Source organism: Oryzias latipes, chromosome 18, assembly GCF_053564925.1.
Source record: "Oryzias latipes strain Hd-rR chromosome 18, Olatipes_Hd-rR_3.1".
In the NCBI taxonomy this organism is placed as follows: Eukaryota; Metazoa; Chordata; class Actinopteri; order Beloniformes; family Adrianichthyidae; genus Oryzias; species Oryzias latipes.
Genome location: NC_136254.1, coordinates 32,253,549 through 32,277,281, shown reverse-complemented (window position 1 = coordinate 32,277,281; position 23,733 = coordinate 32,253,549). Strand labels below are relative to the sequence as shown.

General features: G+C 46.1%; 1 protein-coding gene across 1 annotated transcript in view; it reads left to right on the top strand.

Moving 5' to 3' along the window:
- LOC105357844 (alpha-tectorin-like) overlaps positions 1–23,733 on the top strand; it is a 63,876-nt gene that overhangs the window by 1,708 nt on the left and 38,435 nt on the right. Inside the window, exons 7-9 of the mRNA XM_078935827.1 lie at positions 43–168; positions 249–433; positions 603–754. Coding sequence (XP_078791953.1) covers positions 43–168; positions 249–433; positions 603–754 — 463 coding nt within the window. The remainder of the gene's footprint in view (positions 1–42; positions 169–248; positions 434–602; positions 755–23,733) is intronic.

Below are 23,733 nucleotides of genomic sequence, written 5' to 3'. Positions count from 1 at the left end.
AAGCCCCTACATTCTCAGAGTAACACTTGTTCTTCTCTGCAGACCACCCTGAGCCCATCTGTCAGGACAAATGCAGTGACCATGAGTTCTGTGGAGATATCCACGGAAACACTGACTGCCGCTGTAGAGCCATTTATGCCTCACAGTACACTGAACAGAACAGACTGGGTATGTCAGCTGTCAGACCTGATTATCAGAACTTAGAAAGGACTACATTTCATAGTTTGACTCATTGTTCACATGTTCAGGAGGTCCAACTGTCTGCAAGGACAACACTGCCTCACTCACTCTGGTGGGTTGTCTCCTGAAGGAAAACGGCATCGACTACAATCACCTACACCTCAATGACAAGACCTGCACAGGTGTGATGGACCCCGAGAGTCACATGCTGAAGTTCAGCTTTAGCAGTGACAGTTGTGGAACAGAGGTCACGGTGGGTTTCCTCCTCCAACTCTTCATTCTCCTCAAAAACATCTCCACCTTCTCTCTGCTAAGTTTCTCCTGCTGCTCTATAATTTAGGAACTTCTGTTGAATTTCATTCATTTCCTTTTCAGTTGACAAAAAAACATTTTGATTTACTTCTGAACATCTGATTCCTCAGACCAACAACAGCCAGGTCATCTTCACAAATGCAGTTGTGACCCGGAACAGCTCCTTAGACCTCATCACCCGTCAGGATAAAGTCTTCATTGAGTTCTCCTGCAGCCATCCTGCACCTGAACTGCAGAATGTGGCATTCAATATTTTGGACAAGTACGTATCAAACTTGGGTTCACCCTCCAGGGGTAGCCATTGACTTGGACTTAAGCCCAGAACATAAAAACACAGGAATGTTCTCGCATGTGGTTGCTGTAACCTAAAGCAACTGGTAGTCCATGAGGTCTTACCTTGGTTTCTGAGATCAAAGATGATCAGGCAGGTCCAGGATTAGAATGCTAATTTGAAACTTGATATCAACTGGTTGGCTAATGAACGAACCTTCTGCTTTTTTCAGCTCTGTGAAAGTTTTCCTCCAATCTGGAGAGTGGCACTACAGCTTGACCATGAAGGCTTACTCTGATGCTGCCCAAACCCAACTTTTGGGTCCAAACAGTGATGTCAGGCTGAACCAGAAGATCTGGATTGTGCTGGAGACCGAGGGTCTGGATGCAGAGGTGGTTTCTGTGGTGACCGACTCCTGCTGGGCAACCAGTGGGAACTCACCCAGCAGCTCTCCCAGATATGACCTGATCACAGACGGGTGAGACGATCAGAACCTCCTGCTTCAAGGCAACCATCTAAAAGTTCTGACAATAGTTTGTTTTTTCTTGTTTGTTACCAGCTGTGCAAATGCAGAGGATGGAACAGTTCAAGTGATGGGAAATGGAGAAGGAACCTCCAACTCCTTCTCCTTCAACATGTTTGAGTTCTCTGGAAAGGAACCTTCAGAAGTCTACCTTCACTGCCAGCTGCAGCTGTGTCTCAACAAGAACAACATCTGTGAGCCGGTACGTCTCCATGGAAACTTTACTGAATAAACACGTTTAATGAGAACTATGAGGACAGAAAATGTTCTAACGTCTGAACTTTGTCTTCCAGGGTTGCTCTGGTTCAGCTAGAAGACGCAGATCTCTCAGATACAGACGTGGAGCTCCAGCCTTGATCAGCATGGTCTGGACTCCTTAGGTAAGACACTCTAGTTAGGCTGTTAAAGGAGCCTCATAGGATTTTCCTGATAGATTCAGATCATGACAACAAACATAAAAAACAGCATCAGTCTCACATGATTTTTCTTTCAGATTTCTTTCATGGGGACCTTGACTAAACATCAGAGTGCTGATCCAATCCTGGTTCTGAACCTGGATGTGTGAAAAAGATCAGTTCTGGCTGCTGTTAATCAAATTTGTTAACTTGAACTGCAGGAATTCTGCTGCTGTCTAATTCTGAAAAGGGAAGGAAACTGTCGTTTATCAACTTTATCATTTATCTGTTCTCTGCTGTTTTATTGACATTGGGTAAGCTAAGAACTGTTTTTTTACTCTAATCAAATTATATCAAACAACTTTAAAGTTAATGTGATTCCAAAAGCCATTTGTAATACATGATAAAAACTGGAAAATGATGTGCCTTTCATTATATATTTTCTTCTGACCATCATTTTAATTTGGCTTTGTCAAAGAAAGTCTGCCTATAGTTTGAAGTAAAATAGTGCACTCCTTCAAATACCTCACATTGTCCTTTTAATCTTGTTTTTAATGTGATTGTTTCTTTTTTTCTGTTGCTTAGAAAACTTTGTTGAAAATAAAAATGTTTTCCTTTTCTGTTTAATTGATTATCTGTTAAGCATTTAAAAGACAAAAAAAGAATAAATAAAAATTTGTGGATGACAAAAACAGTGGAGTCTTGCTCTTCTTTGAACCTTTTGATACATTATCAAATCAAATCAAATCAAACTTTATTTATAAAGCACTTTTCATATAAACTATAACACAAGGTGCTTTACATAAAAGAAAAAAAAATACATAATATAAAATCAGCACAAAAATAGAAAAAAAAAAATGTATGGCCCCCCTCCCCACCTAAAACATAAGGGTTAATAGCAGACAAAGTATGCATTATCAGAAAATTACGCACAACGTGGAAATCTGAACCGTCCGACACAAAGCAGAGGACGGTTGCTTCGGCGGTGTGCGTTAATGTTGATAATGTATACTTTGACAATAAACCATTTGTACCGTGGTCACTTAGAAAAAGAAATAAATATTCAATCCGTTTTTATTCATGTTATTTTTTCGGTTTGGATTGCTTTTTTCTCAAAAAGCGGACTATTTGTAACGTGGTGCACCGCGTCGGCACGGCACTAGTTTGCCGGCTCAGCTGGCAAAGGAAAGTGATATCCTTGCTGATGGTCACGATGGGTTAAATAAAGCATCAGTTCAGAGAAAAAAGTTCACCTCTTACCGCTTGTTTTTGTCCAAATGATGAAGCTAAAGTTTGTTTTAAAGAAGCCAGCTTAGTGATACAGAATATTTAAGCTATGTGACCGGAACTACTTTTTAAGGCATGCGATTGTCACTTTTTAATACGCACCCAGCAGCCAATCAGAATCCAGTTTTCACCAGGACTGTGGTATAAGAGATTTAATCCACTCTTCTGCAATCTGTGCCTTGATCTGAACTCCTCTAAATCTCCCTGTCAAATAGAACAAAAGACAGTGTTCCCTTTCTACGTCGCAGTTCATCTTTCAGGGTTTCCCTCAGACTGTTGGAGATTAGGCTGCTTTTTTTTCCAAACAGTTCACCCTGTTCTGTGTTCTGATTGGTTGGGGATCTGGTCAATCAATCTCCTCTGTGTCTTCAAAGGTACTTTGATCATGATCGGATCTTTGTTTTCAACCTATATTCCTGGACTTTATAAAGGTTTGAAATTTGAGAATTTAAACACGAGAGACTATTGTGAAAATGTTCATGTCTGTCAGAGAAAAGTCCATAAAGTGTCCAGTGAGGAGTTTTACTGCCATAGAAACGTCTGTAATCCTTCTCCTTACGCTGACGTGTTCTCCCTACCATGACAAAGGTGGATGAAGGTGCAGAGGATTTCATGTAATCCATGGACACCAGTGAAGATCACAAATCATTGAAGAAAAAAGGTTCAGAGCACTGTCTAGCGGGTCTAGATGACCCAACTCCCAATGTTAACGTGCCTAGGATAGCACAAGGGTTAAAGGCTGCAAAACTGGTTTGGTTGCCCAGAAGGTTGAAGCAGAGGACTTTGTCAGGGACAGGCGGTCAGGGGAGCCGGTAGGCCACTGCTTGGTCTGACCCAGAGGTAGCATGTACAGGTAACACAGCAGAAACCCATGACTGAATATGATATTGAAGTTACAAACTAACCCTGACAATCCTGATAGTTTGGTATTAGGTTGATCTTGTTCACAGACTCATCCGCCTCCTGGTTCTTTTACTGTTTTTATCCATCAGACGTTCCAGAGATTTTATGTTTTTGCATCTACAGTGTTCCTCCGCTTATTCGCATTTCACATATTCATCCATCAAAGAGTCCCATATTTGCATGCATTCATTCATTTATCTTCTTCCATTTGATCCCTTTCGGGGTCACAGGGCTGCCGGAGCCTATCCCGGGCGAAGGCAGGGGGCATTCTGGAAAGGTCACCAGTCTGTTTCAGGGTCACAATCACACACCCATGCCCACTCACATCCACACCTATGGAAACAGAAATGTCCCGAAATGTTCTGCTTCAGGTCCCCCAGCCGGGACTTGAACCAAGAACGCTCTTGCCTCACAGCAAATGTGTTGTTTGCTGTGAGGCAAGAGCGTTAACCGCTGCGCCAATGACTAACTGACTTGCATGCAATGGTAGGAGTTTTTGTTGTGTTGTTTACATTTTTACATATGTTGAAACCACCAAATAGATCCTGAGTGCAGCTTTGTCTGCAGCTCCCTGCTCGCCCAGAGGAGGACTCAAATGCAGAGAACAAAAGTCACACACTCAAATGTGTGACGACTAATGGAACTTTAACTGAATTTATTACAGTGTAGCTTTTGTTGGCCTGTGTTTTTACTAGTTACTTTGTTAATTTGCCTTTATTTTAAAAATCTGCTTATGTTGTTTTTTTTAAGTGTTACCATTGATTTTTTTTTCAATTTTGCACTAGTAACTGTTTTGATATTATTATTGTACCATATTGATCTACATGTTCTAGAATTCATGTATGTGTCATGGCTAACGGAACTAAACAGACCCAGACGCTGGAACCCAGAAGAAGACGCAGGTGAGTTCTGTAATGGTTTGAAAAGGGTTTAATATTCAGATCTTTGTTTAGAGGGTTGTTGATGAAGCGGCACACTCCGGGGAGGACCCACGAAGAAGTGGGTTTTCGTCGGCTCGTGACGTCACTGGTGGTTGCGACCGCAGCTCGTGAAGGGCTGAAGGCTTGGCAGAGGCTTGTGGTGGATTAAGGGAACGGCAGAGGCTCGTGGCTTGACAGGAGGCTATGACGAGGCTGTGTTCCGGAAGGGCTGCAGACTTAGGCGACCACTCGTGGCAATGAATTCCATCAGGGGCAACGGACTGGCGAGGAATGCTGATCCTGGAGCTCCTTAAGTAAGCAGGCAGGTGATGAGGTAAGTGGTCGCAGCTGAGTCGCATCAGGAGCCAAGCAGAGAGGGGAGGGGGAGGAGTCTGACAGAGGCACCATGACAGTATGTTCAGTTTACATTGTTCTAATTAGTTAATTAACAGTTTTTTTCACCAAAAGTCTCTTTCCTGTGTTCTATTATACACATTTAAATTGTGTATTTCCAAAATGATTCTATGATCATAACATTTCAAGGAAAAAGTATCTGTATCTACATACTGGTGATACTAGCCCTGTAAATACTTGGTATCGGGTTGATACTAATAATTACAGCCCAGCATGTGCACATCAATCTTTAATAAGTTGTGCATCTAATCTACGTTGTGTATCTGAAGAATCATGACAAATTCACCAAATTGAACTAGATAATTCTCGGCATTGTTCCTAAAAAAACACCCCAGGGAATTTAATGTTGTTAGAGAGAAACTCTTTGTTCTTTAGTGAAACATAACTCAAAGTAGGTTTTAGCATGTGACACAGGGAGTGTTGCATATTTATTCACTGACACTTGCACACACGTATATTTAGCACACACGTATATTTGACACGTGCTCTGTCTTTTTTTTGCAAACATCATCACTCAATTAAAAATTAAAGACTAGCTGTCCCCAACTTACCCCCCTTCCTCATATAACCTCATATTAGGGTGAGGGGGTGGGGGGTCTAGCCTGCGATGCGCCTTGGGGGGGGCTACTTGGCAGTGGCCCCCCCTCCTATGGTTGCCGTATGGAGTGGGCCCCCCCTCTTTCGGTTTTATTTGCACCTTAGACATGTAGGGTCCTTGGTAGGGGGGGTGCTTGGACATCACTGCAAGCAAGCAGCAGATGTCCTCCTGGCACCCTACCCGCCAATTTTAACCGCACCTTAGACATTTAGGGCCCCTTGGTGGGGAGGGTGAGGGGACATCACTGTGAGTAATCAGGAGATGTCCCCTTAGTGCCCTACTCGCCAATTTTAACTGCACCCCCCTTAGTACACACACCCCTCCCCCTTCAATATGTACATTCCAACATAAACGCAAACACATGCACACACACACCCTCTCAAACACACATACACGCACAGACATTTTGCAAGGAAGGTGGGACCTGGGTCCATCTGTCCCCTACCCCTTCCCTGGTGGGGGATGCGGGCCCCTTGGCGATGGCGGCCGTGTCCCTTCGGTGCCGGCTCCCTGGGCCCGGCGGTGCTCTCTCCGCGCGGTGCGGGGGTTCATATTACACCTGAGCCGGGGGTGTTCGTGTCCCTGGGGGGTGGGTCCTGGTCCTTGCCCCTGAGCGCTGGGCCCCGCCAAACTTCCAACATGGCCGGGCCTGGTCGGGCCATATTCATAACACCCCTTGTGGGCCACCCTTTTTTCCCCGGGGTTCCCCCTTCCTGGGCGGGGGCGGCGGGCCCCTGCCTTGCTCCTCCCTGGACCAACCGTGGGCCGGGTGGGTGGCTGCCTGGAGTGCGGAGCGGGTCTCCCTTGGGGGGTCCTGGCTCGTACCTGGGGTTGGGGCGGGGGGATGCCCGGAACTCCTGGGTGGTGGTGGGGTGCTCATCTGGGGCTGTGGGCATCCTTCTCCGGTGGGGCCCTGCGTTGGGCTCTTCCGGCGCGGCGGGGGGGCTGCTTTCCTGGCTGGGCTGGGGCGGCGCTCTCTTTCCCTCTGCGTCTCCCTGCTCTCTGGCTCTGGGGGCCTCGCGGCGGTCCTGCTGGCCCTGGCCTGGGTGGCGGATGTGGTCGCCCGGGGGGCGGTTGTTCCCTGCCTGCTGCCATGTGGTGTTGGAGGGTTCTGGCTGCCGCTGCTGCTGGAGTAGGGATGGCTGGGCACTCTCCCTCCTTCTTTTCACGTTCCACCATCCATTTTAGAAGAACATAAACACTCACCTGAGCACAGGTGTTAGGTCACCTTTGCACTTAACACTAGATGTGTTAGAAAAAATGTTTTTGCCAATATATCGCAATAGTTCATTTGGCAATTCTTGTATTGATTCAAAATGCTGAAAGGATATTTATTTAATTATTTAATCTAATTCTTTTTATTCTTTATGAGCGTTATGTTTCCTTTGATCTTTCGTCCATTTTCCACAACCTTAAACAGACTTTTCTTTCTTCTGTCAAACACCCAGAGTTAAGATGAATGACATGATGGAAACAAATTCACTTTGATGCAGACTCGTTTCTATTATTTTTTTTCTTTAAATTCAGTAAATCCTGTTAGTTTGTCTGGAATCATCAGCGATGAGTCTAAGCCCCGCCCCCTCCTCTTTACCTGTTCATTGTTTTCCCCCGCGTGCAACCCCCCCCTCCAGCGTGTTCTACACAGACAGCGCAACATGCAGTCATCGTAGCAGTAATGTAACTGGATAAAAGGGGCGCAAATTTAATTAATTTTGCGCTGAAATGGCTGGTCGTAATCTAGGGGGAAAAAAATGATTTTTTGTGTTCCCCCTACAAGATCGCCACTGACTGTCTTTTTAGAAAAACTTTCCGTCCCATAACAGACTCTTGTCGGCGTTCACAGCTGCAGATATGCTCTCTCCGTATGCTCACGTGTTGCTATCTTCCTCCTGCCTGCTCGCTCTACATGAGGGTGTTAAAGGCACCACGACAATCTGAGAACATGACAGTTATTTTACCAAAACACAGAGAGCCGCAGCTCAGGGAGGAAAGAGCCGCATTTTGGACAGTTTAGCTCTTTCTGCCATCGTCTCTCTTTGGAAGCGTTCCTGTTTCATGCGCCGCGTACTGTCTGAACAACAGCCCCGCCCCCCGTGCACACAAATACCCAGACAGACCTCTCCTCTTCAACGAGATAGCGAAATTAATATCATCATTAATTAACGGAAAATTGACTGACTTGGTGAGTTAAAGATGGCAGATAACGTTTACATCTTGTGGGATACAGAAAAAAGCGACTTCTCCAGTAGCGATGGCAGAACCGTTCAGGTCAGATCTCAACGATACTGCGGTCTTGACAAATGTGGCCCCGGGGCTCATTCAATAGCGGGACTCGGTACCCATCCCTATTCAGGACTGTTTCCACCACACAAATTGGGATGTATTAAGAGAGCAGGGCATGATCACTCTTGAGACTCTGGATAATTACACCTCCACTGTTTTGGATTACATTTGCTTCTGCGTGGATAAAGTAACAAACTGGAGACAGCTTCGTGTGTTTCCAAAACCAACAACCTTGGATGATATACAGAGTGCAACAAGTAAGGAACCGCGCACTCAGAGTTGGGGATGAGGAAGCATACAGCAAAGCCAGGACTGCATCAACGCCACTAAACAACAATACAAGAGGCGCATTGAAGCCAGCTTCGACTCCGCCACAAGGAGTCATAAGGGCAATCACTGACTATGAGAGGAAATCCCCCCCCCCCCCCCCCAGTAGACTCTCCTACACTGGCTGAGGACTTAAACATCTTCTTTGCCTGTTTTAACAGAGAAAATACAGCACCTATCCTGCCCCCCCATCCTACTGACACTCCCCCAGTCCTGAGCACACATGAGGTGAAGCGTGTTCTACAAAAATATCAACACCAGGAAAGCAGCCAGGCCAGATGGCGTGCTGGGCCGGGTGATGAAGGAGTGTCTTTACCAGCATCTTCAACTTGTCGCTCTCCACAGCATGGGTCCACACCAGCTTCAAATCTGCTACAATAATCCCCATTCCTAAGCAATCGAAGGTCACGTGTCTAAATGACTACAGACCCATGGCGGCCACTTCCATTCCCGCAAAGTGCCTGGAAAAACTGGTCATCAAACACATTAAGGCTGCAATACCACCTTCACTGGACACATATCAATTCAATTACAAGAAGAACAGATCAAGGGAGGATGCCATTGCCATTGTGCTCCATAGGTTACTGGAGTATCTGGAGCATCTGAAGCTTAAGAACACCAATGCAAAACTTCTTTTGGTGGACTACAGTTCGGATTTCAGCGTAATTCAGCCATTCAAGCTTCCAGCCAAGCTACACCACCTTGGACTCAACACTGCACTACAACTGGACTACAGATTTTTTTAACTAACCGCAAACAGAGTGTTAGAGTGGGAAAGTACACTTCATTAACGGTTTTAATCAACGCAGGAGCACCCCAAGGGTGTGTGCTGAGCCCTCTACTCTACTCTCTGTTTACTCATGACTGCTGCTCATCGTCTTCATCTAACCTCATCGTCAAATTTGCTGATGACACTACAGTGCTTGGACTCATCAACAACAATAATGAAACTACAGTAAGGAAGTGCAACACTTGGCGTCATGCTGCAACAATAATGACCTGATCTCAAACTTCAAAAAGACCAAGGAAATTATTGTTGACTTCTGGAGATGCAGTAAAAACCATCAGCCACTTTCCATTTGCACAGAGATGGTGGAGATGGTGGAGTTTTACATTTCTGGGGGTCACTATGACTGAGGACCTATCCTGGGGTCCACACACTGCCTCAGATGTGGGTAAGTCCCAACAACGCCTGTACTACCTGAGGAAACTAAAGACGGCTAACATCTCCAGGCAGGTGATGGTGAACGTTTACAACTGCACTATCAGTTTGTTCTGACATTTGTTTCCTAGTGTGGTTTCACAGCTTTACAAAGGTTGATCAGCAGAGACTCCAACGGGTGGTGAAAACAGTTGGGAAAATCATCGGGACCACTCTCCCAGAGATGAGTAGTCTCTACACCACCCACTGTCTAAAGAGAGTCCACAACATCCTGCGTGACCAGCACCATCCAGCCCACCAACTCTTCCATCTGCTGCCCTCAGAAAGGAGGTCCAGGTCTATGAAGGCCAGAACAACCAGACTGAACCTTTTTTCACTGAGAGGTACGGTCGGGTTCAGTCTGGTATTTTGAGCCTTTCTGTTACAAAATGAACCCATTAAACCAGACCGCACTGTACCATTTTGGGGGCCCCATTGGTTGTAGGTTCATAGAAAAAGGAAATGGCCCTGTTAAACAGAGCTACTGTTTAAAACATTGAGTTTAAGATGACCTAGACACACTAACCCCTCCCGCCTTGCGTTCCAAACAGGAAGTACTCGCTGGCTCCAAGAAGCCAAAATCCCATAAACTTCTATAGAGATTTAAACATCTGTTACTCAGTCAGAAAAAAGTCACACCTTTCTTGATCTGATACTTTTTTTAACATGTTCTTGCTAATCATAAATTTATTTTTATAGTTACTAAAGTTATCCACTGATCATTTAAATGCCGTAGTAAAACCATATGAAACCTGTTGGCACCTACACCTTGAACGTTTGATTGACAGATTCTCCCAAGCCAATTACAGTGGAAGGTGTGTAGATTTCAACAAGCTCACTCGTGATTGCCCACAGTAGTTGCCCTGGAAACGTGACTCAGACCAACTAGGACCAATCACTAGTTGGTCTGAGAGATAAAGTAAAGCGCCAAGAAATTTGCTCTTCTCTCAAACAACATTACATTTTTTAAATCTACAAAGTACCAAAAACCAAGCTGAGAAAATGACCTACCTGCTGGATGACATCCATTATTACTTAAGCGGCGTAAGTGTTCACTACAAGCCATAGAAAATTTTTTTTGAGAACATTTTCTCTCTACCAGCTCACTGAGCCACTCACGATCTTGATGTGTTCTGCGTCTCCCTTACTGGTTTGACCATTTTTCCCCCACAGTCAGCCTGTACACCCCCTGTTAGGGCAGTTGTGACTAAGTGGCTTCAGAGCTCATGATGTCACCAAATGCACTTTTTTTGTTCAGCTTTAACCCCATTTGAAAGGAAAAGAATGAATTCCCAGAAATGAAAATCTCTGTGGAATGAAAAAACCCTCAAACAGCAAACAAACTCTACATATTACCACCCACTTTAGAGCTTTTTTTTGCCCTATTGCAATACATTCTACTATTGTTCCTTGTTTTTAGTTAAAAATAAAACCAATTAAAATACAATATCTAGCAGAAGTCCAACTTTCACGAACAACATAGGAACACTAAGTGTTTATCACCAAAAAAGGGAAGTGACTAAGACTTTCAGGCTTTTTGTTACAGGAGAAACACAATTAAGGTGCATTAAAAATCAATTTTTAGATGTTTTTAATAGAGTAGCAGTGACATGTTCTTTTATATTTTAATTATATAGACACAATTTTTCAATATTTTGAATACTGAAAAAAAAGGTGAAAGTCACTGATACAACAAGGGACATTGGGATTATTCATCCTTTACTTTGTTGTAATGAACATAGTACTGTCATGGTGGCCTGTCAGACTCCTCCCCCTCCCAGCTCTGCTCCAGACTAACAGCTGTCTCCACTCATCTCATCGCCTCACCTGCTTTTTAAGGAGACTCATCTCAAGCATTCTTCGCCAGTTCGTTAACACTGACGGTGCTTAACTTCGATTTGAGCTCCGTCTGGCCCCTTTGCCTTGTTCCCTCGCTCACCTTGTTTTGCTGTGCTTCAGGTCTTGCCTTTCACGAGTGTCACCAGAGTCCTCCATCGTCTCGAGCAGAAGCTGCATGCATTGACGCTTCTCAAGAACTCCAGCCACGCCACAGCAGAAAACCCCTCCCCACGTCTCAGCTAAGATCCTCGGAGCTGCCTTTGTCAAGCCTTTCCTCCATCCAGCTGACGGTGCGCTCCATCAAGTCCCACGACGCTCCACACCACAAGATCCGCTGGCTACTAAAAAATAAAACCCCTTACTTACCTTTCACTTACCTGCCTCTTCCTTCCGGGTTACAGTTTCTGGGTTCGTCACGTGATCAGATCATGACAGGTCCTTTTGATCCCAGCAGGATGATAATGTTTTTCTTGAGGAATTTTAACAATAAATATTACTATAAAAAGAAAATATCAAACATGACATGAAGACCATGTTTTTCTCTTTTTATTTTGGATGAAACCCCAATGTTTAGCTTCCTTATGGAGTCTAGTAGAAACTAGACATGAAACATGTTCCAGTGTTTCCACCTTACACAACTTTCTCTTTGTCATGGCTACAGAACACTTTTCGACCCAGACGCTGGAACCCGGAAGAAACACAGGGGAGGACAAGCGTGGCAGGTAAGAGGTTTTAATGAGCAGGTAGGTGAAAGAGCGAGAGCAGGATGCGAGGAGCGGACTTCGGTGGCGTCACTGGTGGATTCTTCCGCAGGCCTTCGGGAGGAGTCGTCGTCGGTGGAGGTCCGAGGAATAGGAGGAAAAGGCAGAGGCTCGAGGTGTGACCGGTAGGATAAGACAGAGAGAGGGTTCCGGGCTGAGGCTGAGTCAGGCGACCACTTGTGGCTATGGATTCCTGGGGGTAAGTACAGACAGATATTAGGCGCAGGCTTGACGTAACAGGATAACTGTTACGGGGAGAATAGGAGAATAGGTGCAGAGAGGAGTGGAGGCAGGAGGATGCAGGGAATGGAAGGTTGTTAGGAATAATTAGAAATAGAATAGTTAGAAACTCCCTTTTTACTATTATTACATTTACCTATACCTTTTATTACACTAATGGTTTAAACTTAATTCACTGAGCATGTATTATCATCTCAAAATTATATTACATCCTAAGACAGTACAAACAAGCTATTGTCCTCACAGTTTCTCCTCATCCTCCCTTTTTACTTTTTGTGTGTTCTGGTGTTTGTGCTCTGGCAAATGTCTGTGGGAACATCAGAGAGATCTGACACTTGAAGCTTTATGACCTTCAAGTATCCAGCCTGCAACAGCATATGGGTGGGTTTTTCACACCATAGATCCCCAGACCATCTTTTGAATATGTAAATGTCAGGTATATATACCAAGCCCTTTTCTGAGTGTCTTTGTTCAGACCTGGTTCAGACCTTGTGATCCTGTTCCTCCGTCTGTAACCCTGCGTACAAATCTGTGCTGTTTTGTGCGGAGTAAATCTACACTGAAGTTAAGTAACCGTCTCTGAGTCATTATTCATTCATTTCTGTGTGCTGGAAACTGAAAAGGGAACGAACCAACCTAATATTTTTATTAATACAGTCCTTTCTAGAAAATCCAGTTTCCTCACATTTGGTCCTTCTGAGCCGACTGACGCCCTGGACATCGCTGGAACCCCTGGGGGGGGTTGCCTGAAAACCGCTAGCGGTCTGAGATCACAGCCTCAGCATTGACACATCCGCCTTCAGGATCGGCGGCCCTCGCCCTTTGGATCTGGCGGTGCCCCCGACGTCGTGTCGGACCCTCATCAAATAACGGGGTTATTTGATCGAAGTGAGTATGCAACACAGAAAGTCTGTCCTCTCTTTACTTGCTAGGGTTTTATGTTGACTGTGTGTGGGTGCATCATCTCTTGGGGAAGAACAGAGAGAGCCGGGTGCAGTCACAGTGCTGCGCGTGCATGCTGACCACAGGAGCGCCTGCAGTCAGCCTGCTGCGGGTGCATGTGTCCTCCGTCACGGGAGATGACAGGGAGAAGTGTGTAGGTTAAGAGAAAAGGCGCGTCGCTGGCTGTGTGCCCGACATAGGGACAGATTCGGTTGAGGTGCGTCGCTGGCTGTGTGCCCGGCGTAGGGACAGATTCGGTTGAGGTGCGTTGCTGGCTGTGTGCCCGACATAGGGACAGATTCGGTTGAGGTGCGTCGCTGGCTGTGTGCCGGGCGTAGGGACAGATTCGGTTGAAACCCGTCGCTGGCTGTGTGCCCGACATAGGGACAGATTCGGTTGAGGTGCGTCGCTGGCTGTGTGCCCGGCGTAGGGACAGATTCGGTTGAAACCCGTCGCTGGCTGTGTGCCCGACATAGGGACAGATTCGGTTGAGGTGCGTCGCTGGCTGTGTGCCCGGCGTAGGGACAGATTTGGTTGAGGTGCGTCGCTGGCTGTGTGCCCGGCGTAGGGACAGATTCGGTTGAGGTGCGTCGCTGGCTGTGTGCCCGACATAGGGACAGATTCGGTTGAGGTGCGTCGCTGGCTGTGTGCCCGACATAGGGACAGATTCGGTTAAGGTGCGTCGCTGGCTGTGTGCCCGGCGTAGGGACAGATTCGGTTGAGGTGCGTCGCTGGCTGTGTGCCCGACATAGGGACAGATTCGGTTGAGGTGCGTCGCTGGCTGTGTGCCCGACATAGGGACAGATTCGGTTAAGGTGCGTCGCTGGCTGTGTGCCCGGCGTAGGGACAGATTCGGTTGAGGTGCGTCGCTGGCTGTGTGCCCGGCGTAGGGACAGATTCGGTTGAAACCCGTCGCTGGCTGTGTGCCCGACATAGGGACAGATTCGGTTGAGGTGCGTCGCTGGCTGTGTGCCCGACATAGGGACAGATTCGGTTAAGGTGCGTCGCTGGCTGTGTGCCCGGCGTAGGGACAGATTCGGTTGAGGTGCGTCGCTGGCTGTGTGCCGGGCGTAGGGACAGATTCGGTTGAAACCCGTCGCTGGCTGTGTGCCCGACATAGGGACAGATTCGGTTGAGGTGCGTCGCTGGCTGTGTGCCCGGCGTAGGGACAGATTCGGTTGAAACCCGTCGCTGGCTGTGTGCCCGACATAGGGACAGATTCGGTTGAGGTGCGTCGCTGGCTGTGTGCCCGGCGTAGGGACAGATTTGGTTGAGGTGCGTCGCTGGCTGTGTGCCCGGCGTAGGGACAGATTCGGTTGAGGTGCGTCGCTGGCTGTGTGCCCGACAAAGGGACAGATTCGGTTGAGGTGCGTCGCTGGCTGTGTGCCCGACATAGGGACAGATTCGGTTAAGGTGCGTCGCTGGCTGTGTGACCGGCGTAGGGACAGATTCGGTTGAGGTGCGTTGCTGGCTGTGTGCCCGGCGTAGGGACAGATTCGGTTAAGGTGCGTCGCTGGCTGTGTGCCCGGCGTAGGGACAGATTCGGTTGAGGTGCGTTGCTGGCTGTGTGCCCGGCGTAGGGACAGATTTGGTTGAGGTGCGTCGCTGGCTGTGTGCCCGGCGTAGGGACAGATTCGGTTGAGGTGCGTCGCTGGCTGTGTGCCCGACATAGGGACAGATTCGGTTGAGGTGCGTCGCTGGCTGTGTGCCCGACATAGGGACAGATTCGGTTAAGGTGCGTCGCTGGCTGTGTGCCCGGCGTAGGGACAGATTCGGTTGAGGTGCGTTGCTGGCTGTGTGCCCGGCGTAGGGACAGATTCGGTTGAAACCCGTCGCTGGCTGTGTGCCCGACATAGGGACAGATTCGGTTGAGGTGCGTCGCTGGCTGTGTGCCCGACATAGGGACAGATTCGGTTAAGGTGCGTCGCTGGCTGTGTGCCCGGCGTAGGGACAGATTCGGTTGAGGTGCGTCGCTGGCTGTGTGCCCGGCGTAGGGACAGATTCGGTTGAAACCCGTCGCTGGCTGTGTGCCCGACATAGGGACAGATTCGGTTGAGGTGCGTCGCTGGCTGTGTGCCCGGCGTAGGGACAGATTCGGTTGAAACCCGTCGCTGGCTGTGTGCCCGACATAGGGACAGATTCGGTTGAGGTGCGTCGCTGGCTGTGTGCCCGACATAGGGACAGATTCGGTTAAGGTGCGTCGCTGGCTGTGTGCCCGGCGTAGGGACAGATTCGGTTGAGGTGCGTCGCTGGCTGTGTGCCCGGCGTAGGGACAGATTCGGTTGAAACCCGTCGCTGGCTGTGTGCCCGACATAGGGACAGATTCGGTTGAGGTGCGTCGCTGGCTGTGTGCCCGGCGTAGGGACAGATTCGGTTGAAACCCGTCGCTGGCTGTGTGCCCGACATAGGGACAGATTCGGTTGAGGTGCGTCGCTGGCTGTGTGCCCGGCGTAGGGACAGACATTTGGGAATAAACGGAGCTCCGGGGAATTCATGTGTGTGTAACGTTTTTTATGTCTCTGTCTGTGTCTGACTGTGCTTTCTGCGACGGCTTCTGTGGTGTATGCTCGCTTTGATTAATGCCTCATGATTGCTTTGATTAATGCCTCGTTCTAAAACAAAATAGTGACTCAGTTGACAAATAATTAGGTTTCTTTTCTGATTCTCCAAGCTTTTTCTGCTGATTAGATTCAGCGCTGGAGAATCCATAAAAAGGGTTACTTGGGTGGGCACTCTGGTTTGTGATTGAAATTGAGAAGCTGGTTCTCAGGACAGCCACATCCGCAAAGGGGCCTAGCCTTTTGTAGAAGCATGGTGTGGTCTATGAATTCCTGAGAACGTTGTGGCTGATCGTCGATCAAAAACCTCAAAAAGATGGGTGGGACTCATTCACAAAATCTCACTAAAAAGAAAGACGGCACATTGGTCAGGTCCAGAAAGCTTTTCATAAAGTTTGGAAGTATGTGGAAAGTCAGGATCAGACATTAATCAAGTATTTTGATTAATTGGTTAAAGATTATGGATTTCTTGGAAAGTTAAGCAGATCAAAGTGCAGGACAGAGCAGAAGGATGTTAGAGTTTAAGAGGCTGGACCCAGAAGCAGGACAGAACAGAGATGGTTGGTGAAAAAAGAGTTTTTAATCAGTCCCAGTGGTGGTGGCTTAGGTGGCTGGATCCTGGACGGCAGATGAGACCAAAGGTGTGGAGGATGCTGGAGGCAATGTCTGAAGGAAACAGATTAACAGTGGATTAGGATTCTTGGCATAGGCATGAGCATAGGCATAGAAATGGTTTTGACAAGGTCTAGAGTTTAGCATAGGTCAGTACTCTACCGCTGAGAGCAGACGGACTGACATCGGCTGGAAGGTGAGGAGTCCATAAGTAGGCTGAAGGTTGATGAGGAGACTGGAAGCAGGTGAGGCGATTATTCCCCGGTAGGAGTGGGAGGAGCTCATAATCCTAACAGAAGGAGGGGGGAACAGCTTCACAGATCAGAGTGCGCGTGCCCGAGCCTGCAGACAGGCTGATGAGAACTCGCAGAAAGGAGGGGTGATTTCTCCGTTGTAAGCAGATATAACAGCTTTCTCTGCTCTCCGAAAAAAAATTAAGGACGTGTTTTACTGTGTATTTTAGTGTTTAGGACATGGACTAAGGTAGATGTTCAGAAAAAGCTATAGAAAGTATCATTTCTTACAAAGCAGACGTGGATCAGTTTGTGCAGGACAGACATCCCTCTTGAATAAACATGATCAGACTCAGATGGCTGGTGCAGCCTTCCCTTTTTTAGTTCACTTTCCCCTGCTCATAAAAAGTTTGATTGCGGCCTTCTGACCCCACTTATCAGGTCCCTGATTTTCTGTTTGATAACCAGGACTGACCCCTTAAAAGTATTCCTGAGGATCTCTGGTTCACCAACTCGTCCTCACATTTTTTTAATGGACATGTCTGCTAATCTTTCTAAGTTTTAACTCTCAGGGCAATAAGTGCGGTAAGACTAAACTCCAGCTGGCCCAAACACAGGTTAAATTTTTTGGGACATTTAGTTTCTGTTTCTAGCAAAATTATTTCTCTCCCTGGACCTCACCACCTTATCTGATCAGCCCCCCACCCTCACTCACTCGCTGTAAGCTGCAGCTGTTTGCGCGGCTGATAGTTGAAACAATGTGACCTGTGATTCTCTTGTGCGAATTCTCCAGAAGATGCTCCACTCCCTTCTGTCCAAGCTTTCCCATTAGTCAAACTGTTATCAGCCTGTTCATGGTACTGTTAAAATGAGACGCAGTTCTTGTCTGCTTCACTTTCAATGTCTTTTTTCACAATTTCTATTTTTATTTTATTTTTATTTATTTTATTATTATTATTTTCCTTCTTTTTCCTGATTTTGTCTACTCTCATGCCTGGCTCTACTGACACCATTGATGATTTACATGCTTGTTTGAAGAAAACTGTGAGAACAAAGGAACGCATTGAGTCTGCCTCCAGCTCTCTCCTCCCCACAGACTCTGCATCCCCGCCAGAAGGCCCCTGTCGGTGACCGGGTTTTCCTGCAGACCATTTAACGGACTGATTGGTCACACCCGAGGTGGACGGGACCCTTCAAGGTTCTCCTCACCATGCCAACTGCAGTACGAATTGCTGTACGACCCTCCTGGATTCACGTAAGCCACTGTAAATTGCTGAGAGCCTACCAGAGTGACATTTTGAGACGCATCCCTGGTTGAATTCCAACAACGGAGCCGCCGCAGTGTGACACTACTCCTGGCGAGGGGGGGCTCCCTGATGTGTTTCCTCTAGCGCTCCTCTCTTCCAGCTACAGTGAGCTTCGAACCAGCTAACATGGGTCCAGCTGTTGCTCGTGGTTTCATCATCTCACTTACATCATCAATGAGGTCAAGGCCCTTAAATCACAAATTTCTTCTCAGATGACTGACGCCTACTGGTCTAGGTCCCCACTTTATTGGTTTACTTCTGGTGGAGTGTACTGATAAAACTAGTCACTCCGGTCCTCTGTGTGTTGTTTTTCTTTTCGTCACCTGTTTGATTCCATGTGTCAAATCAATGATCGCCAAGATGCTGTCAGGCCGACTTTATCAGCATTATGCCTACAATTAACCTAATTCGCATCCGCTCGTGGTTGGAACTGGTCTTTACAGATTTATTTTATTGTTTTTCTTTTGTTTGATTTGAATTTTTTTATTTTCTTTATTTCTTTATTTGTTTCTGGTTCTATGTAACTTTAATTAATGATTTTGTGCCGAGGTTTGGACTGGTGATGCATGCGTATCCTTACGGATGACTGCTGAGGGGCACAGAGTCGTTGATGAGTTTTGTCCTCCCTGATTGCTACAGAAGGTATAAGTTTCGCCCTGGAGGTTTTCGCATCAACACTCATGTATCACCTACCACCTCTGATATACTCATTTATTCACGTTGATTTTATCTGCTCTTCAGTATTTACATGTACCTATACATTTTTGTTTTCGATGCAGAGCCAATATGCTGCCTATACTGAAAATCTTCGTGAATTGGTATATGGTTGATGATGACAGGAGTTCTGCTGACTATCCATGTATAATTTTGATATGACAAACAGGGGGGTATGTTAGGAATAATTAGAAATAGAATAGTTAGAAACTCCCTTTTTACTATTATTACATTTACCTATACCTTTTATTACACTAATGGTTTAAACTTAATTCACTGAGCATGTATTATCATCTCAAAATTATATTACATCCTAAGACAGCACAAACAAGCTATTGTCCTCACAGTTTCTCCTCATCCTCCCTTTTTACTTTTTGTGTGTTCTGGTGTTTGTGCTCTGGCAAATGTCTGTGGGAACATCAGAGAGATCTGACACTTGAAGCTTTATGACCTTCAAGTATCCAGCCTGCAACAGCATGTGGGTGGGTTTTTCACACCATAGATCCCCAGACCATCTTTTGAATATGTAAATGTCAGGTATATATACCAAGCCCTTTTCTGAGTGTCTTTGTTCAGACCTGGTTCAGACCTTGTGATCCTGTTCCTCCGTCTGTAAAGGCCCGTACACACCGGGACGAATATTCGCCAGGCGTTATTCGCCAGCGTTTTTCGCCACGTTTTTTGTGTTCACACCCAGGCGATTTTCGCTGACGATGAGCCGAGCGACCATGCAGTTTCATTCCCTGACATTAGATGGCGCTTAATGTAAACAGAAATGCTCCTGTACACAAGGTGGCGCTGCGCAGCTTTACGCTTCTTAAAGTCGCTTTTCACTCAGAAGAAGAGAGCAAGTATTTACGCAATTGTCAGAATCAAACAAAGAAAACATGAATATTTCAAGCACCAGTAGCTCCAACTGGTGCTTGGTTCGGGGATATTTTAGAATGTCCATCATTATTTCTTCGCGGCAGTGTAGACGCTACTTGGCGTCTATCTTCTTCGCTGGTATGTGTGCTCAGCAAGGCAGTTTTGTGTTTGAGCGCCCCCAAGTTGTGTTTTACTGTAACTTCAGAAGCTCCAGACACGTGTGCAAAAGCGCCATTCTCATTGGTCGAGTAGATTTCGACGCGACGCGTCGAAAAAAAAAAAACGAACCCGAGGCGTTTTTTTTTTTTTGACGCTTTGACGCCTGGCGTTTTTTCACGTCGGTGTGCACACTCTCATTGGTGCCCTTTGTTTAGACACGAGGCGTTAAACGTCGGCGAAAATCGCCGGCGAAATTCGTCCCGGTGTGAACAGGCCTTAACCCTGCGTACAAATCTGTGCTGTTTTGTGCGGAGTAAATCTACACTGAAGTTAAGTAACCGTCTCTGAGTCATTATTCATTCATTTCTGTGTGCTGGAAACTGAAAAGGGAACGAACCAACCTAATATTTTTATTAATACAGTCCTTTCTAGAAAATCCAGTTTCCTCACAAAGGTTTAATAACGTAAACTCGAAACTACAAAACAAAACCACTGCAACAGGCAGGCAAAACTCGAAACTCGAAAAACTCTAAACCGGGGAACGACACAATATGGTCCAACACAGGAAGAAGGGAAGGACAGGACTTAAATACAAACAAGGCAAGAAGACACAGGTGGAAACACTCAGGACTGATGGGGAAGGGTAAAACTCGTAACAACAACAGAACAGGAAATACTACAAAATAAAACAGGAAATCAAGGAGCAAAACACAAAGAAACCAAAACCGTTACAATAACATAACAAGATTTGATGACCAACTATGCACCATCAGGGGCAACGGACTGGCGAAGAATGATGATCCTGAAGCTCCTTATGAAGGTAGGTGAGGCGATGAGGTAAGTGGTCGCAGCTGGGATGAATCAGGAGCCAAGCGGAGAGAAGAGGGGAGGAGTCTGACAGAGGCACCATATCACTCTTAACCATTACCTGATGAGTTGTGGCCCTTTAGATGGTTTTGGTGGAAGTTTCTTGGCAACACATCGAAGTCGCATTCCAAAGCGTTGACTTTTAATCTAATTTTTAATCCTGCTGCATCCCTTTACAGACAAATGGTCTTTATTACTGCTCTACAGTCTAACCTTGCATTCTGGAATAACCACTTTTCTGGCCTAAGCCATTCTCTGGAAATCATTTCGTTTACTTTGGAGCTCCCTGTGTCCGCTACACCCCAAGACCCTTTTCTGATGACTGAAATGCTTCTGCAGTTTCTTCATCTTGTTTTCAGTCTCGCTGTAGTCAGCTGTGTCCTGACTGATCTTCACCCAAATGGACTTTTTACATTCCTGCTTCCATTTACCAGCTGCTGCACCCCAGTGCTTTATCATTTCAATTCTTCAAGCTGAACTTCTGAAAATCAACTCCCTCATAAATATAGGACTGTTTTACACGTTCTCCCTCAGGCCAGGTAACTCCGCCCCTAGACTATCAACAATAAATCTAAGCAATACAGCAAAGAAGCAAAGGATGTGGTGCTGACCCAAGCTTGGTTCTGTGTAAAACAGGAGCTGGATCTGTTGGAAAGCATGACGACAGAACAGGTCACGTAATTCCTCCAGAAGGTCAGGTGGGGCTGCAAAGCTAAACCATAACGGCAAGTGGAGTGAAACAATGACACGATATTTTCTGTGCTTTATTTCTATCATCACACCCACACTATACATTTGTTAAGGGTTATTCATTTAGTTTTCAGACTTATATCAATCTTATGTCGACTAAAAAGTTTTTTTTTGTAGAGTAGATTATCTCTAGACAAGCACCCATTTATAGATAAATGTAATTTATACCACGATGGGGAAATTCTCTAATTCAATTCAATTCAATTCAATTTTATTTGTATAGCCCAAAATCACAACAACAGTCGTCTCGATGGGCTTCGAAGTAAAACATGAACTCAAAAGGATCACGAATACAAAGAGTTCAATAGGAAAATACTAAAGTGAACTAACAAACTGACTAAGCTATACTGGCATCCCTGCCCTTAGACCCCCCTTCGCGGTAAGGAAAAACTCCTAAAAAAAAACGGATTCCGGAAGAAACCTCAGGGGTGCCCACATGAAGGAGGGATCCTCCCCCAGGACAGACAGGCGATTTACCAGAACTTTTAGAGAAGAATTAACTTATCTAAATCTACAACTACATATATAAGAGTCCAGCAGACGAGCTTCATCCAGCCGTGGTTGGGAGGACAGTCAAAGGCGCGAGTCGAGCCGGAGACAGGAACCACAGCCAGGTGTAGGAGCAGGAGCAGAGACGAGGTACTCGGTCAGGTACAGAGCAGAGACGAGCCAGAGATGAGCCAGAGGCAGGATCCACAGCCAGGTATAGGAGCGGGAGCAAAGGCGAGGTAAACGGTCAGGAACTGGAGCACGGATGAGCCAACTGGAGTCTGGAAACACTCCCACTCCCCAGGAGGGGAGAGGAAAAGAGGGACAATACATGAATCGCACTGCACCAAACAGAGGCATGGAGAACTAAATGATAAATTATGATCAAGAATAGAGAAGAGAGGAAGCGTAGAAGTAGATGAGAAAAGAGGACAGAACCCGAGTGCACCATAGTTACCAACTTCTAGCAGCCTTTTAAAAGAAATGGTTATTAAGTTTAATTTAAACAAATTAACATTAAGTTAAATAATCTCTAAATACTAACTAGTCTGACAATAAGCCTGTCCAAAGAGGAATGTTTTCAGTCTAACTTTAAATGTAGAAACTGAGTCGGCCTCTCTTACATGAGCTGGGAGCTTATTCCATAAAACAGGGGCTTGGTGGCTAAACGCTCTACCTCCAACCGTACTTTTACTAATTCTAGGAACCACAAGCAGTCCTGCATTTTGCGACCGAAGTGTTCTTATTGGGTGGTAAGGGACTATGAGGTCCTTAATATAGGATGGGGCCATACCATGTAAGGCCTTATAGGTTAACAGGAGGATCTTGAACTTGATTCTAGAATCAACTGGGAGCCAATGGAGCGAAACCAACACAGGAGTGATGTGATCTCTTCTGCTAGTTCCTGCTAACAATCTAGCTGCTGCGTTCTGAACAAGCTGGAGATTTCTTAAGGAACTCTTAGGACACGCTGCTAACAAGGAGTTACAGTAATCCAGCCTCGACGTAACAAATGCATGGATGAGTTTTTCAGCATCACTCTTAGAAAGTATATTTCTGATCTTAGCAATATTCCGCAGGTGAAAAAAGGCAGTTCTACACGCCTGAGATATGTGAGCCTTAAATGATAAATCCTGGTCAAGTAAAACCCCAAGGTTTCTAACTGTGGAATTAGGGGCTATGCTTATGCCATCCAGGGAGACTATCTGAGCAGACAGAGCATCTCTGAGGTTTTTAGGACCTAGTATAATGACCTCAGTTTTTTCTGGGTTCAAGAGGAGGTAATTAATTGTCATTCAGGTCTTGATGTCACTGATGCAGGCGTTCAGTTTCTCTATCTGGTCATTCTGGTCAGGTTTCATGGATAAATACAACTGCGTATCGTCGGCATAACAATGAAAATTAATGCTGTGTTTCCTGATTATGTTTCCTAGGGGTAGCATATAAAGCGTAAACAGGATGGGTCCTAAAACTGAGCCCTGTGGGACCCCAGAGTTAACTCGAGTGCACTGAGAGGAATGGCCATTTACATTAACGAACTGATACCTATCGGACAGATAGGATTTAAACCACTGGAGAGCAGATCCTCTGATCCCTATGTCCTGCTCTAATCTATGGAGTAAAATACCGTGGTCGATAGTGTCAAAAGGTGCACTGAGGTCCAACAGGACAAGAATAGAAAGTAGTCCCTTTTCTGAGGCCAATAACAAGTCATTAGAGACTCTAACTAGTGCAGTTTCCGTGCTGTGGTGGGGTCTAAACCCCGACTGAAAGTCTTCAAA